Below are 18,423 nucleotides of genomic sequence, written 5' to 3'. Positions count from 1 at the left end.
TTTAAGTTTTAATTTTTAATTTTTTTTACGATTAACAGTATTCCTGAGCCACATAATTATCAGAGGGAACAGAAATTATACTACTGCATATTTGTAATATCACTGTTATTGTGTATCAACAGACAGCTCTCCTAGGAGACAGTGGGCAACTTGCCAGATTTGCTCAAACTGCAGGGACAGTGTAAATTATATTGCACCAAAGTGGTGGGAAGCAATTTTCTGAATACACATGGGGGGCATTACTTCATAGTAACTTCCAACAGCTTTGGGATACTTGAAAACATATGTATTTCATTTTGTCCCATCTCTTGGATTTACAGGAAATATTTTGTTTGAAAATAACACATGGGATTGGAGATGTATCACCAATGCTTGGAAATTCCTCCAGAGGTTTGCAGGCAATGGGGCTAATTGTGCAACATTACATAACAAATTTGATGTGAGAATTATCAGAGCATATCTGTCATGAAATATCACAAATTCCCTCCTTATATTTTGTATATATTTTTGTTGCGCAGCTTGAACAACAAATGCTTTCACATTTGATCAAAGTCTACACAGATATAAATCAGCCAATGGTTAATAGTGTCAATTCAGGACACTGTTCCTTATTAAGTGTGTATCTCATAATATGTATGGCACATGATCTCCTCCATCTGTTCTATGCAAGGGTCCCCATTCATGACAAATTCTAAACCCACATCCAAAGTTTATTTCTTCTCCCAAAGTCATGTCTGTGTTTAATTTATTTCCAGAAATTACATTGTCTAAATTCTACCTGCCACCACATGCTTTCTATCTTAGAGGAAATACCATGTTGTACAGATTTGTAGAGTTTTGTTTTCTCTATAAACATAATTATCCAGACTGATTATGTTTCTGTGTGTCATTTGGAAACAAAGCCCCAGGTATACTCAGTCATTACCTAGAAAGGTTAGCAGAGGTTTTTTTTGTTAGAGATAAGTTGGTCAACGTCCAGCTAGCATCAAGTCTTTCCATTCTTGTGTATCCTTTGGATGAGACTTTAAACTGAGGTCCTGTTCAGGTGAACGTTAAAGATCTCATGATAATATCAGAAAAGAAAAAGGAGTCTTTCCTGGCATCCTGGCCAACAATCCCCCCAAATAATAAATACAATTTGTCATTCACGTCATGGCTGTTTGGGGGATAAGGCTGTGCACAAATTGGCTGCTGCATTCACCTACAAAATACACAGTCATTCAATTTTACAGTTTTTGCTGTGAAGCGTTTTGAGCCATCCTACCTATATCAACTGTGAGGATTATTATTATTATGACCACTATTTGAATGCTTCTCTTAACAACAACAACAACAACAACAAAATTACATTTATAGAGCACCTTTCACATCGGGAGGACATCCCAAAGCGCTGAATAGTCAGGTGTCGAAACCCGAGCATGAGGGGGTGGTGGTGTAGGGGTGAGGGAAGGCAGAGAGGTGGGAGGGCGACCAAAGGCACGATCAAAGAAAAGGGTCTTGAGACCAGCCTTGAAGGAGACAAGGGAGGAAGTGAGGCGAAGGGACTATGGGATGGAGTTCCAGAGTATGGGGGCAGAGAGGCTGAAAGGCCGGCCACCGATAGTAGGGCAGGTCGGACGGGAGACATGGAGTAGGCCAGAGCCCACTGAACGGAGGAAGCGGGCAGGTTGGTAGAGAGTCATCAGATCAGAGAGGTAGGAGGGGGCAAGGCCACGGATGGTCTTGAAAGTGAGGACAAGAATCTTGAACTTGATCCTCTGGAGGATGGGGAGCCAGTGGAGTCGGGTGAGAGTGGGAGTGATGGGGTCATGGAGCCTGGTGCGCGAGAGTACATGAGTCCCAGAGTTTTGGATGATCTGCAGCCTGTGAAGGGAAGAGTTGGGAAGGCCGATGAGGAGGGAGTTCCCGTAATCGAGCCTTGATGTGACGAATGCGTGGGTGAGGGTTTCGGCAGCTTGAACAGTGAGGCAGTGGTGGAGTCTGGCAATGTTGCGGAGGTGGTGGTAGGCAGTGCCGGTCATGGCGCGGATGTGGGGGAGAAAGAACAGTTCAGGGTCAAACAAGACACCCAGGTTCCTGACTGGCTTAGTGAGGTTGAGTGTGCAGACATGGATGCTGATTGCAACTCTAATTGCAGGGAATGCTCCTAACACAAGTGGTTTGACCTACAGCCCAAGGTGACCTTTTGGGAGTTCTGTTCTGCTGGCTTTCAAGACCTGAAGTTAATAATAACAATAATCCTTGCATTTGATAAAGCACCTTATCACGTTGTTGAGATGTCTCAAAGCATCTTTTAATATTTAAGTTGTGTACCTTTCATGACTGTGCCACTTTTGGATGATTAGTTTGTTTGCAGAAGTGAGGAAGAATTTTAGATGAACATAATCTTCCTCTTTCTTTGAATCACTGCATTCAAAGCTTCCTCTCGCTACCCCTGTTTTTAGAGTTGTACGACTTTAGCACTGATGAATCCAAGCCAAAGTCTCACAATTTTGCCTCATGTACAAAGGATTGCCTGGGATAAATGCTGTTTACATCACAAGCGCTTTTGTTAGCTGGCCATGCAACAATTATACTATTAGAGGGACTTTTAAATGCATACTTCATTGTAGTTTACAGCTTGGGTCAATTGGCAGCTCTCTGTTAGAAGGTTTATGTTGAGACTTAGATTACAGTTCAGAGTGACAGTACACTACAATGCTTGAAAAGTGCTGCAATGTCAGAGGTGTTGTCCTTCAAATGGGCCATTAAGCCAAGCTGCTGTCTGCCTGTTCAGGTGAACATTAAAAGTCCCTGTACAGAAAGATAAGAATATTTTTCCTGGTGTCCTGAATCAAACAATCCTCCAAATAAATTGGTCTGGCTGTTTGCGGAACATAGCTGTATGCAAATTAGGTGCCATATTTGCCCACAAAAAAAGTTGACTACATTTGACAACAATTACCTGTGAAGCACTTTGAAAAGTTTTGACACTATAGGCACTGTATCAAATGCAAGGATTATTGTTATGTAATCAATCTTTTACTGCCATTTTCTTTAAAAGAACATGCATGTAATTCCATGCTTTTATAAACCTTATGGCTGTGGAGTTTGCGTGTTGCAAGGATTTACATAACCTCTTATTTTGTGCTTATATGGCATGTTTGGAGGGAGATTGTTAGTATTTTGTCAGTGGGTTGCTAATTAAATTCTCAGTATTAAGTGCAGGCTAAGGCAGTATAAATTGCCTCGGAGTCCCCCTCCTGACACCTCCAAGAGGAACAGGATTCAGGAGTACTGCAATTCACTCCCACACACTGTAAACTGATCAGGTGCTCATTGCATTGGACCCAGGTCCTTGTGCTCCATTAGTCTCTTGAACCATCGTAGAGGTAGCTATTTTTTAATGTTGTTAAAAAATTAGGTAAAGTTTTGTAATATGTTACAAAGCACCCAGAGCTCTGCCGATGTATTAAGCTGCAGATGTGCAAAACAACAAAATTGGTTGTTATGATTTGATTGAACCCAATTATGTGCGATATAGAGCTTTTGAGCTTCCCACTCCACAACCCTGCACTGCCAGGAACAAAACTATTTTGCTCCTGACAGTAAGAACCCAGCAAAAAGAATGGAGTTCTTCTGTTAGGATAATGGCCTTTTCATTTATAACTGAAGGCTGAACCACATTCAAAGAATGAGTTTAGACCATGCTGAAGGTAATTAGCATTTTTTTTTAGAAATGAAAACCTGTCATGACTGAAAGTCTTTGAGATAAGGACCATTATGAAACATCTGAGGTCCCAAACGAGAAGTAACAAAAAGGATATAAGTGCTGTAAACACTGAAACACTCGACCTGCCATGAATGTAAATATTAAATCAGTGAGAAGGTGAGTAAGCAAGCTTTGCCAAGTGCCAAGATTGCATTGCTGTCACAGTACACCGTTTAATTATGGTAACAATGTTATTGGCAATTACCGTGATTTTTTTGTGTTATTTATACATTTATAAAATTGTGTAATTATAGGGATCCATCTTCAGCAAGTATATATGGTTGCTGTTATGTGTGTATTGTGCACCAAAACGAATATGCTGTACAGCAGCATACTTCAATGATCCGTTTAACTGGGAATGATGCCCACTTTATAACCTGAAACATTCTCCAAGCCCTAAGAACAGATGTTGAGTTCGTTAAATTCCTGCATCCCTGTCTGACACATGCAACAAATGACAGGAGTTAGTTCCTCCAAAGGAAAGGAGAAAGGGAGCAGAGCCAACAGTGATTGATGCAAAGTCATAGTGCACTTGAAAACTCTCTCCTTTATCATTAATCAAAGCAGACTTGACTTAGCTGACCACCTCCTGTTTTTGGACTTACAAAGAAAAAAAAATTATGTATCAGAGTAAAAGAAGATAAAAAGATTTGCTATTGATGTATCATTCTGATGAAGAATTCTTGAAGGTTTCTTCAATATTTTAAAAGATACAACTTATAATTCTGTCAGTATCTCCCACTGCCTGGTTTCATTATATATGGTAAGCATTAATACACTCGAGTCTGATTAATTTATCCCCCATCGGACAAAATTGTAATCTTTTGCTTACTATAACTTTCCCTATAAACACTTCCATACTGTTCTGAAAGTCAATTAAAATTTCTGGATGAAAAAAAATGTAAAACAAAATTACTTTCACTTTAGTGTAATCATTTTTGAATAAAATCAGTTATTTTGGCGGTTTTATCTTCAAAATTGATTCCACAAAAATAACAGCCAATGCATTTGCTAAAATTTGCTACTAAGAGTCACTTCTCATTGAACTATCTGCCTTCCATCAACCTGCCCTGTGCTCTCATTGAACCATCCGACTGTCCCTCAACCCATTCCATGCTTTCATTGGACCATCCACCTTTCGCTGTGTTCCAGATTTTAGGTACTCCGGACCGCTCCACTACATTGCTGGGTATAATGTTATTTGATCTTTTGTTAATCAGGACCACAAATTGCATAGAAGATTAATTATGCTTCAGCCAGCATCAGCATCCACGGATGCACACTCCACCTCAAAATCCAGTCAGGAACCCAGGTGTCTTGTTCGACCCTCAACTGTCCTTCCTCCCACACATCCGTGCCATGACCCGCTCTGCCTTCCCCCACCTCCGCAACATTGCCCAACTCCGCCACTGCCTCACCGCTCAGGCCGCTGAAACCCTCATACATGCCTTCATTACAACTAGGCTCAACTACACCAACATCTCATCGGCCTTCCCAACTTTTCCCTCCACAAATTGCAGATCATCCAGAACACTGCAGCTCATGTCCTTTCCTGCACCAGGCTCCATGACCCCATCACCCCCACCTTTGCCCGGCTCCACTACTCCCCATCCCTCAGAGGGTAGAGTTCAAAATTCTCATCCTCACCTTCAAGGCCCTCCATGGCTTTGCCCCCTCCTACCTCTCTGACCTGCTAACCCCTTATCAACCTGTCCGCTCCCTCTGCTCAGCAGTGTCCGGCCTACTCCTTGTCCCCCGCCCGGGTCCCCCTACCATCGGCTTCCCCTCACTCTATTCCTTACCTCCTTCAAGGCACGCCTCAAGGCCTTCCTCTTCGACTGTGCCTTTGGCCACCCTCCTACCCTCTCTGCTCTCCACCCTCCCTGATTTCCCCCCACAGCTGCTCGGGTCCTAATCCCTACTGTTCAGTGCCTTGGGATGTCCTCCTGACGTGAAAGGCACTTTACAAATGTATTTTTGTATTGTATAACATTATACGGCTATAACAATACTCAAATGTGTACAAAACATACCAAGCAAGGCCCAGATTAGCCGCCAGTATAACATTATGCAGGTTATAACAATAGACAACATGATGTGAACTTGACTGAATTCTTTAGTGTGCTATATGTAAAGGGTGCTGTATAAATGCAATTAAGAATTTTCAAATGAATACATTTTCTCTATGATTGTTTAAACCTATCATTGAATACAAATGATTATGTCATGAAGGCTATTAGAATGTTTACAGCACTGAAGGGTATTAAGATATAATAAGAAAAGGTGAGAAAATGGGACAAACATTTGATCCAAGAAAATGGTGGAATAGACTCAACAAGCTTAATGACTTACTGTTCCTAGAAAGAGACTATTTGACCTGTTTTCAAATTGCATCATTGTTAAGCACTCTGAGATGCTACCCTGCATGAAGGATGCTATGTTAAATGCAAGTTGTTGTTGCGTTTCTGCCACTTTCCCCCACTGGAGATATCTGCTCTAATCCTATTCTCCTGCTTTTTTCCTTATGATCTATGCTCCTCCACTGAAACTATCTGCTTTTCTCCTAATCTTCTGCTTGTTTTGTGTACACTATTCTAATACCTTTTAAATGTTGTTAAGGATTCAGCTTCAGTGACCATTTGGTAAAGCATCCTATATTCTAACCTTTTGCACAATGTTTTACATATAGTACAAAGATATAAAAGCCATGAATAAGGCCATAATAAGGCCCACCAATGGTCTTAGCCTTGAATGTTCATCTCATGAATAGGCTTTAAAAGAAAATACTTATTTGCAAAAATGTATTTATTAAAATTGCTTTATTACAAGATAGCCAATCTGCTGAGTAGGGCTGCAGTCTTTGCATTTCTGAGGCTTTGGTATAAAAACATGATCTAGTATTCCATTGCTGACTCTTGCTGAAAGTACTGAGAGGTGAAAGTTTGGTTATAGGATATAAGATCTCTACACCCAGGCCTTAGAAACACATAAAAATGGAGGCCTGAAACAGAAGGCCAATCACCCGATTGTAAGCTTTTCAAAAAAAAGTTATTTCTAAAGTTATAACAAATTCCTAATGACTCATCACTCCAAGGGAAAAGCTCTCAGCAACAAGGTATCCAGAGTGGCTAGTTAGGTATAGGTCCTCCCGGACCACAAGTGCAGACACTCAGCAGAAGTTGGGTGCACATGCTTAGATGCACCACTGAGGCTTCTGATCTACTGGAGGGCTGCACTGTGGCTTTGTGCCTTATCCTATCACAGGTTAGGGGGGATACAGGACGGGAGGCCCTCCAATAGACCACAAGCCTCTGTGTATGAGTGCACAACCTCCGTTGGGCTCACGCACCAGTCACAAGATAGGGCAGGAGGCCTCTGCAAAGCCAAATATTTGTTGAAAACCACATTAAAGCTACTAAAAAAAAGAAAATGCCACACCACCAATGCTCTGACAGTAATGTGGGGTTTACTTTTTAGAATTTAGTGTTTTTAAGTAAAAAGGTTAAACAGACATTAGTGCCATGTGTGATAATTACACAGCTAAACTCATTCCAGACTGAGTGATAAAGATCAAATACCCAACCACGGAGGTCAGTGAGAGATGGCCCCTAGTTACAAATTGTTCACAAGTCTTCAGTAATGAAGAGCACATGAGTCTAAAATTTCTGCGCTTTCCTCTCTCACTGCTGCAAAGTTAAACAAAATACAGTGGTCCATGGGCTTTTATCCTTTTTTTTGGTTTGCATTCCTTCATATCTGTAAATATAATTCATCCTGAATCTGGTAGTGGATGGTTAATTTCAGATGGCTTAATTTCCTGAAGCACAGATGTGTCCTAAATCAACCTTTTCGAAATAAGCCTGCCTTCAAGAGCTTAAAACAAGAGTCTAATTCAAAACCTGCAGCTCTTGGTGTCTTAAAATGACATTAGAAATAGTGAGTAGGAAAGTATTAGCTATGAACAAGATAGATTACAGTTGTGGGTAAGACTCTTATCGAAGGTTGTGGGTAAGATGCTTATCAAAGTTAATTTAAAATCGCAAATCTAGCAACCTTTATGGATAGCACAAAGATGCCCCTTGTATTGATTAATAGTACCTAATTAGTAATACAAATACAAGAGAAACAACAAACAGCAAGACTCTGGAGTATGTGAGGGAGCAGCTGCTGAAAGGATCAAAAAACAGTAGGAAAAGTCATCCGTATTCATCTTCAAACTACATTATCATAAACTGACAGACAGAGTTGCTGATAATCATGAAATAACCTCCTGAAATGTTAAGTGCATGAACTTTTAAGCTGCAAAATGGGTCACCAATTAAATATTAGGGTTATTCTCCCATTGATGGTAAATATACTGACCTTTCACAGTGAGCGCATATTATTCTATGTTTATTCTATGCTTATCTATAAATTTAGTGACCACTTGCGATGTGTGCTTATAATTGGAATTCATGTTTTAAAAAGAAAATATTTTCATGTCTGTATTAATTAATCATTAAGGGTACACATGTCTATTCATAGTTGGCTCATGAAAACTTGTCGAGTGGTTGCTGAGGCGGTGATCCATTTTGTTACTCATCAAATAACAGCAACTCAGCTATATTGTCAATAAGAAATTTCAGCTGGAGCCAAAGGACTTGGCCTTTGCAGGCACCTGGTTTGAGACAATCTGGGATTGAGTTTTGGCTCCAGACCAGCCCCAGCCCTTCAAATTTATTTATGTTTCAAATAGCTTTACTGTTTTTTTATTTCAGAGTGCCCTGGAATCAAAACTCAGCAGGTTATACAGACACTTAAATGCCATCAAACATACGCTGAGTCTCATTCTTGCACCAGGTCAAGAGTCCCATGAGTATGCCCGTCACATCCTCCCAAATGTCATCTATGCTAGGCTGCTGAATCACGCGGGCAGATGTAACCAATCACTGGAAGAATGCTGTACGGATCTGTTGACCCTCACATTGATCATGCCATCTGCTCCATGGGTGAGTGCATTCTCTTTTGTGTGGACTCTTGCAGCTGTTTAGGAGTTGTTGAACAAACATCCTCAAATCAATTGTACATTGTTTGGGGTACAATATTGTTTTTATGCAAGAAGAGTTTCATAGGCCCCAAATTATATCTTCTCTTAAAGCAGTATATTTTGCTAGCTTTTGGCATAACCAAATCTGATCGATTATTTTACGGATTCTGTTTGAATTAAAATTAAAGCTACCTTGGGAGGAACTAATTTTTGTGTGTGTGTGATTTTTCTGCTTAAGCTAAGTACAAGTAAGGCACAAGTTGACCACAGAGCATAACCCCCTAATGCCTTAATGTTATTCACTACTATAGCAGCAATATGATATTTCCAGTTTCTATACCAGCTGGCATTGAAGTTCTCTGTTATACAATACCTCAGAATTGGAATACAGATTCGGAATTCAGAGGGCCAGTTTACAACAGCACGGTTTAATACCGTGTAGTAAAACCAATTCTGCAAAACAGTCTTCATATACACCTAAACATCGCAGATCAGATTTGTGTGTGGACTAATTATGAGTACTTTTGGTGAATATTTCCATATCTCCCACTTTTTCAGGCCTTACTCATGATTCTTTAATTTAACAAATGTCTATTTTTTCTCCTTTTCATCAACTACTTTTATTTGTTAATTTCCCAATCTCATCGTTTCATCGTATTAACCCCCTTATTTTTACCTCCCCCCAGCCCCCATTCTTTTACCCACTGTGACCTGGACTTTTCCCCCTCACACATACTCAATCCCTTCACTCCCTTTGCCAGTTAATACCTGCAGTTTCTGTTATCATCATCCTAATCATTAAAATGCACTAATACCTGATTACATAAGGCAAGTTATTTTATCAAAACTTCTCAAAGTGGTTCACACAATGAGTTATTTTTCAGTGTAGTTCAGGTTACAATTGGTATTTCACTTCATGATTTGGGGACATTGCTGTGTGATGTTTGCTTATAAAATACCGTCATATACAATTTGCAGTAAATTATTAGAAGCACTTTGAGACATCCTCCTGATATGAAAGGGGCGATATCAAATGTAAGGATTATCTGTTACATTTGTCTATCTAAAAAATAACAGATAATCTGCATCAGTAAAATCCTACAAAAAGAGTCAATCAGATGAATAACTAAATAACTATCTTCTTTTTGCCGGATTTGAGGGAGGCTGAGGGAGGAGTACTGGCCAGGATCTGGGAGAATTGATTGTGGCTTTTTGAGATAATTCCATGGGATCTTTAACATCCAGCTGAACATTGTAACAGACAAGTGGGATCTCAGTTTAGTATTTCATTTGTAGTGCAGATATTCCTTGTGCCCACTCTAGCTCACTCACACCCTTCAGACCTTTAGCCTATTATTATCATCCTAGAGCTGTGGAGCTGTAGCTCTCCTCTACCTCATTACTCACCGCTCAACACAGTTTCTTTGAGTCAAGCCCAGTCTGATGACTGTGCTTATCAAATAGAAAGCTGAGCAGGAACTTTTGAGTCTCGCCTGACTGATACCTTGACCAATAATCATAATATGCCACAACCAAACCCTACCCGCTCAACCACACAGAACTGAGTGAGTGAGTGGATGTCAATTCCAAATTGGGCTCTGAGTATATGCGAAAAAGGACAGCAAGACTTTGGCATTTCTGAATGCAATTTGTAGACTCTGGTCTAGAAAATATACTTTATTTAAAAATAATACTCCCTCTTGAAAATAGAGAGAATACTACAGCAACTACAGTCAAAATGAAATCCCTATCAAACACCATTATAAATAACAGATTTGGGGTCATTTTCTAAAGGTCGGTAAATTTACTAGAGCTTTGTGGACAAGAGGATTTTATTCTCTGCTGATCTGTAACTTCTAGGTCTTTGTCAGTGTGAATTTATAAGGGGATTTACTGAAGAAGAATAAATTGATGGAGACAACATATGTTGCTTATAACAAACTTGCATATAATGACCAAACTGGAAAAAAATTGAGGCTGGGCACCACTGCCTGATATTAGCTTAGAATCATAGAATTATACAGCACAGAAAGAGGCTATTCGGCCCATCGTGTCTGTGCCAGCACTTTGAATACAGCTATCCAATTCAATCCCACTCCTCCGCGCTCTCCCTATAGCCCTGCAAATTTGTCTTCCCCAAATAATTATCTACTTCTCTCTTAAAAGTTGTTATCGAATCAGCTTCCACCACCCTTTCAGGCAATGTATTCCAGATTCAAACAACATGCTGTGTGTGTAAAAAAAACAATTTCTCCTCACCTCCCCTCTGTTTCTTTTAACAAGTATTTTAAATCAGTGCCTCAGGTACCGACCCACCCACCAGTTTCTAATAGTTTCCCCTTGTTCACCATATTGAATCCCCTCATAATTTTGAAAACTTCTATTAAAGTGCCTCTTAACCTTCTTTGCTCCAAGGAGAATAATCCTAGTTTCTCTAGCCTCTCCTGATAACTGAAGTCCCTCATTCCTGGTACCATCCTGGTAAATCTCCTTTGCACCCTCTCCAATGCCTTGACATCCTTCCTAAAGTGTGGTGCCCAGAACTGAACACAGTACTTATTACGCACTTATTACTTACTTATCTGAACCCACAGGTCTCTCTGTTCCTTCTCCCCCTTTAAGATTGTACCATCAGCTTATATTGCCTCTCCTCATTCTTCCTCCCACATTTTTCCACATTAAACTTCATCTGCCACGTGTCTGTCCATTTTACCAGTCTGCCTATTTCCATTTGCTGTCTGTTACTGTCCTCCTCACTGGTTACTACTTTTCCTAGCTTAGTATCATCTGCAAACTTGGAAATTGTACTCCCTATACCCAAGTCCAGGTCATTTATATGGATCAAAAAGAGCAGTGGTCCCAATACTGACCCCTGAGGGACACCACTGCACACTTTCCTCCAGTCAGAAAAACAACTGTTCACCACTACTCTGTGCTTTCTGTCTCCCATCCAGTTCTGTATCGATGCTGCTATTGTCCTTTTAATACCGTGGACTTGAATTTTGCTTGCAAGACTCTTATGTAGCACTTTATGAAATACCTTTTGAAAATCCATATAAACCACATCAACTGCACTAACTTCATGTGTAGCAGAGTTGTGTATCAGAAATGTATATCAGAGTTGCATATATGCGAATTTTATTACAATCCAAATTGGTTCCAGAAGGGATTGAATACCAAAACTATTTGTGTAATTTTATGTGCTTTGCAACATTTACAGCTGTTGAAGAGCTTTCAGACAATAGAATTTACCCAACTCAATATGAGGTTTTATCTGATTATTTAAATAAGCATCTGAATTTCATGAGAAATTTAAAATGTACTTCAATGTTAATTATAATCAAACACAAAATTTACTATTATTGTCAATGCATTGTTACATTATTGTTGTGCACAGCTAGTGTTGGAACTTGTGGACACCATCTGCATTCTGTGGACCAGGAACCAGCCATATCATTTTTATTTGATGTGAAGAGAGCTGTGGGAAGGGATTTATGTTGAAAATGAATCCATAAATGCATGCTGTACCATGGGTAACCATTGAACACTATGAACAATAAAGGCCATATGTGAGCATGATATTTATATTCAGTCAAGCTTTGGGACATTTGATTCAAAAGAAAAATGTGTCTGTGTCTAGTGCTTAAAAACAGGGGCTTAGTTCCAATTCATCTTGTCATATCTCATCTCTAAATACTAGAGATCAGCTGTTCAGTATAATGTCATCTCTTGATCACTTGGTAGGGATTCCTAAATATGGATGGGTTTCCAATAATAATTTCCAATTGAATATAGTATTTCTTTAACTAAATTTAACTCTACTAGCACAAGTACAATGATTGAACCATGGTAGCCTATTGTAAAATAATGTAAATACTAAGATAGAACTGGGGGTATCTTGGTGTAACTGTAATTATGACCCTTTGTCATTGGTATAGGTAAAGCTTCTGTAGCTACCAGTCTAGTATTAGTAGTTAATACCATTAATGCCATTAATCCAAAAAGGACAGATGGTGATGGCAAGGGGAGTGTGGGGTTGGACTTTCCCAGGATCTTGCTTTATTTTAAGGCAGCTGGAGATGCATTTTCTGCTGTTTTAAGCCATTAGAATCTCTCTTTCAAAGTAGTAATTGATAGGCAAGAGATAAACTAAAACAAAAACCTAGGAAACATTCCACTAAAGCCGGTCGGACATGGATAAATTTGGCAGAGAAATCAAATTATTGAATTGCTTAATCTCCTCTGTTTTTATTTAAGATTTTGTTCCCTTTAAAAGTATAGGGTTAACTATTAGCCTGTAGTTTGTGTGATGAAACTCAAAAGAAAATGAATTACAACTTAGAAGCTAGGCTAGCGTCGTGGGCAGAATATTTTATCTGAACATTAAATTCACAATAGCAACTAATTTAAAACTGCACACAATAAATCAATTCTTTAATTAGCAGAACTCATACATATGCTTGTAGGTTCCTGGTTTACCATCAGCCTGTAGGATGTTGTATGACAAGCCAGTGACAGAAGTGGAAGCTGTATTGAATGTTTCAAGTACCTGATTAAATGCTGGTGTGCAAAAAAATGACTTGAATGCACACCTTGTTAAGTTTGCTGAGCTGTGACTCATTGTTTTGGTCAATATCACTGTATTCTGTGAAGGTGATAAATCTCCTTTTGGATTTGATAGTACATATGATTAGACTGTATTGATGACTTGCATTAAGCAGGGTTCAGCTGAATTTAAGGTGAGAGAAGAATTGTATCAGTATACTGTACAGAACAGCATTATTTATTAATACTTAGACCGCATGATTATACCTCTGAGAATGGAAACTGGTAAGCTTAATCAGCTGGATACAAGCTGAAGGAATGCTCAGCTGCAGTAAGTTCCTTGAATTGAACTTAAAAATGAATCATGTACGGGATTTAGCAATAATCTCATCCATATTTTGTTTGCAGTTGTGTTCTTTCCATTAATTTGGCACTTAGTAAAAAGGGATGTTTGCGACCGCTTTAAATTATAGAAATGAAAAAGAATCCTTTCTGCATTTTTTTTATTAAATAAACTGGTACAATGTAATGTAATACAATTTGGCTTTTATTTAATCATTTTCATACCATTCCTTTGCTGACATTATTTTGTTTCAAGAAACATTACCTTTTCAATTAACCATGACTGAGAGTATATGTTCCTGTGTAGTGAAATTATTATTAACATTATTATTAATAAAAATAAAAAATTAATATTAATATTATTAATAATTATTATTAATAATAATGTGGAGTTTCTCAACCTCTACACACTGCTGACTGCAAGCACTGCAAGCACCAGAAGGTAATGTTTGCTGGACATTAAAAAAAATAGTGCTAGGATATTGTAATGCTAAACATTATGCCATCACCCACGTGGTTCCTGCCTGATGGAAAAAGGCACTCATATCTTAGACTTGCCAGTTCGTAATGAGAGGAACTTAAGTCACACTGTTGTTTTTGCTGTCGTAGGAAATTGCCATCATTTTAGTCACTTTGGGGATTTTATGTTGTCCAAGTCTTTTTCAATGTCTTCCAGTAAGTGCAGGAGGACATTAAATATTCCATAGCAACTTTTTGAAAAGAGAAGGGAGTTTTTCCTGGTGTCTTAGCTAACAATTCCTTGGATAAAATTGGTTATTCACTTCATGGCTCTTTGTAGGACATTGCTGTGGGCAAAATTGGTTGCCACATTTGCCAACAAATGCACAGTCACACTTTATATAATACTTTATAATAATACTATCAATTGCTTTGAGATGCTTACATGATACGATATGCTATAATATTAATCCTTGCATTTGATATAGCGCTTTTCACGTCTTCCAGACGTCCCAAAGCGCTTCACAGAGTATACTGTAAAGTGAATTGACTGTATATTTGTGGGCGAACGCGGCAGCCAATTGCGCACAGCAATGTCCCATAAACAGTCGTGGATTGAAAATGACTAATTTATTATTGTTTTGTTATTTTGGAGGGATTATTATTAGGCGTGTGGAGTAAGGAAACATGCCCAAGGTTTCGCCCTCTGCCTGGAATTGAACTCAGGTCTCTCACTTGCAAAGCTAGTGCTCTAACCACTGAGCTACAGGACTCCACTGTCAAATGAAAGAGTTAAGTGTAAGCTATTTCTGGGAAAAAGTTGAGGGAAGGTCTGATAAAGGTGATGATGGGTTTTAATAAAATAGATAGGCAGAAATTATTTCCACTAGTTGGTGAGAGCAAGTGATCAGAGAGCTTCAATTTTAGTTAGCAAAGTAACAAAGGGGGAGATTAGCAGAATCTTCTTTTTTACATAGAGTTGTTAGGATGCTGATTGTTGTCCCAGGTGCAGGCATGGAAGCAGGATTCATATTAGCTTTCAAGAGAAAACTGGATGGATATCTAAATAAGAATAACATGCAATGGTCAGGGAAAAGTCAGTTATAAGGTACTGAATGGATTGTTTTTTCAAAACATGATGGGCTGAATGAGAGCCTTTTGAGCTGTAAATTTCCACGGTTCCAAATATTTTTAAAGATGCTCTTTATCTTGCATTAGCAGATGGATTGAATTTTAATGTGTTCTGTACCATAAAGATCTTTCTCTTTGAGAATATACCTTTTTAGGTCAGCCAGGTGTCTGACACATGCGGAAAGCCATCACCATACTTAAGAGTATCCAAACCAAACAGAGTTCCATGCATCCCACCTATAAATGGAAATCCTAAAGATGTTTATTGGAATGGAATACGCACTCTATCCTTGGAGGGAGGGACGTATTCTGCTTACCTAAATCCAGAAAGTATTAGGTGCAGATTGGTAAGAGCTAAATCTTAGGGACCCCAGAGTGTGCATTAGTTTGCCATTGAAAGCACTGTCTGGTGATCTTTCCCACTGCAGTTAGGACCAATCTATCTCTTAGGGCTTTGGCTTGGAGGGTTAATGTGGGAAGAAGTTTCCAAGTCCTTTGAAGGAAGGATGTCTCAAGTTGAACACAGTGTTCAACATGTGGCCTGACCGATTAGCTGTAGAAAGTTAGAATGACCTCTTTGACTTGTTGCCAAATAGACTCAAAATTAAACCTAGTATTTGATTATCTTTGATAGTAGCTTCACACTGACTGAAAACCTTAAGTGAATCATCAATAATCACATCCAAGTCGTTTTCCTCATTCATCTCTGCTAAATGGAAATTTGTTGATTTTTGTGCACGTTCACGGTTTCTTGTTTCAATATTCATTACCTTGCATTTATTTATAAAATCCATCAAGCAGTGCTTCTCCAATCTACTAAATTGGTCCAGGACTTCCTGAAGGATAATTATCGTCCTTATATTATTCACCTGCTCATATCAATTGATATTATTAGTATTCCAGCTTGTTAATATCTTTTATGGATTCAACTACAGCAGCTCAGAGTTTCAATTGTTGTCCCCAGATATCCATCTGAGAATTTTCCTGTTCCAGACAAGATGATAATACTTACATTTATAATAAAGCATGTAGCCTGACGCAGGGGTAGCACTCACACCTCTGAGTTATAAAGTTGTGGGTTCAAGCTCCACATGGGACTTGGAATCACATTGTCTAAGCTGGCACTCCAATGCAGTCCTGGGGTATGATGCATTGTTGAAGGTGCTGTCCTTCAGAGGAGACGACAAACTGAGGTCCCATCTGCCTATTCAGGTGGATGTTAAGTATCCCATGGCACAATTCAAAAAGAGAAGGGAGTTTCTCCTGGTCTTCCTGACCAACTATCCCCCAAATAAAATTGGTCACTTACTTCATGGCTGTTTGTGGGACATTGCTGCACAATCAATCCACTTTACAGTATACCTGTGAAGCTCTTTGAGACGTCTCAACAACATGATAAGGCACTATATCAAATGCAAGGATTATTATTATGTAGGTGAAAATGTCTGCTTCACAGACAATTGGTATCAAGTGTATGTAATTGTAAGCAAACACAGCAGCCAATTTGCCCCACTAACAGACGTGAGGTTATTGAGGAATATTGACCAGGATACCAAAAGAAACGCCCTTCTCTTTTCAAATAATGTCATGAGATCTTCACGTCCGAAAAGTCCGAAACCTCGGTTTCATGTGCCATTGATGAATGATATTGCAGCACTCTCCCAGTACTGTCCTGGAGTGTGATCTTAGACTGTGAGCTTAATGTAGGGCCTGAATGTAGCAGCCTTGCTCCAGATAGCTTCCCAGTAAACTCATCTATGGTCTGTATTTAGAAGTGCAAGTTATGTATCGAATAACATGCAAATGCCAGCTTTAGATATATTTCCCTTCTTCAAGCAATAGGTGCCCTTGGGACTCCTACATAGGATAATGAAAAAGCAACATTAACTAGTGTGGTTTATTTTTATAGTCATTTTTATGCTGCGAGGTCTGATGAGGTTATCCAAAACTCTGAATTCAGTTCAGGTATGCGATCACTTACAACAAGACTTGCGCTGCAGGGTAGTAATCCAGACTTGAGTAAGCTAAATAGTCAAATAAAGAATTAAGCTTCAACTTGTAAGGCAAGAATTTCCAACTAAATACCACTGTGCCTTATATCTAGTATTCAAGGTCATCATCTACCCATCTCTTACACACTTTGTAGTTTTGTCTCTTTGCTTTATGATTCATTGGTTGTCTTTTACTTTGTGTTCAATTGCTACTGAATACAATGTGACAGACAAGACAGATTACACCTCTCCAAAAAAAATGACAAAGCCTTTTGGGATTTTTAAAATAGGATATGGCTTTTATATGTGCATCCACTTACAATTCTACAGCAGTGAATATGTAAGAGGTACATTTAACAGACTATATAAGGCAGGCAATATGCTACAATTTCAAAAAACAAAAAAAATTGTATGCAAAAGAGTTATGATTATAAATGATTATTAATGGGGGGGCTCTAATATGTTCCAATTTCTAATGCGATTGCTAAGGAATGCGAGTTTTAACAGACGTTTACCCCACAAGTCACGTGACTCTTGGCATAATGCTGTTTTGGTTTCCTGAGTGAAGAATTTTGTTACAAATTGCCATAAATTAGATTATGTATGATTATGGTTTTGAAAATTTTACAATAAATTTACACTTTTTTAAGCAAGCTCCTCAAATGTATTTAATTCCTTGGACTGCCGACAGGTCTATAATACTTCCAGCTTCGCTAGGCCAGCATGTTTTTCCAATGTATTCCATACTTCTTATTCAACTCCTTTTAAAAAAACAAAGGCGAGTCTTGTAGAACACTTTCTCATGTGTCCCACCATCTATTTTGGAAGCAGTTAAATCCAAAATAAATAGCTGACGTTCATCTCAAAAGTCTGTTTTTTCAGCCAGTCGAAGCTAAAAATATAAAAATTGACCTGGTCATTGATGTGACCAGATCAGTCTTTGATGTGATTTTCTCATGTCCAATAGAGACATGCCCCCAATTGATGAGTTATTTTACCAATTGTGCCTTGATGAGATAATTCAGTGGTGATGAACCAAGAGTCACTTGACACATGTTTAATTATTGTAATTTAAATAAATATTTTATTGAACCAGTTAATTGAACCAGATCTCATAGAAGAAATACTAGGATGTTCCCCTACAATAAGCAGTCTCTTTCTCTAAAGGCTGAGCAATT

The 18,423-nt window shown here is 38.8% G+C and overlaps 1 protein-coding gene across 1 annotated transcript in view; it reads left to right on the top strand.

Moving 5' to 3' along the window:
- The window catches only part of LOC103178424, a 67,250-nt gene that overhangs the window by 25,777 nt on the left and 23,050 nt on the right, over positions 1–18,423 (top strand). Inside the window, exon 4 of the mRNA XM_042346963.1 lies at positions 8,509–8,739. Coding sequence (XP_042202897.1) covers positions 8,509–8,739 — 231 coding nt within the window. The remainder of the gene's footprint in view (positions 1–8,508; positions 8,740–18,423) is intronic.

The sequence above is a fragment of the Callorhinchus milii genome, unplaced genomic scaffold (genome assembly GCF_018977255.1).
Source record: "Callorhinchus milii isolate IMCB2004 unplaced genomic scaffold, IMCB_Cmil_1.0 Scaffold1, whole genome shotgun sequence".
NCBI lineage: Eukaryota > Metazoa > Chordata > Chondrichthyes > Chimaeriformes > Callorhinchidae > Callorhinchus > Callorhinchus milii.
The sequence above is the reverse complement of the archived record's forward strand: the minus strand, read 5'-3'. Positions and strand labels throughout refer to the sequence as shown.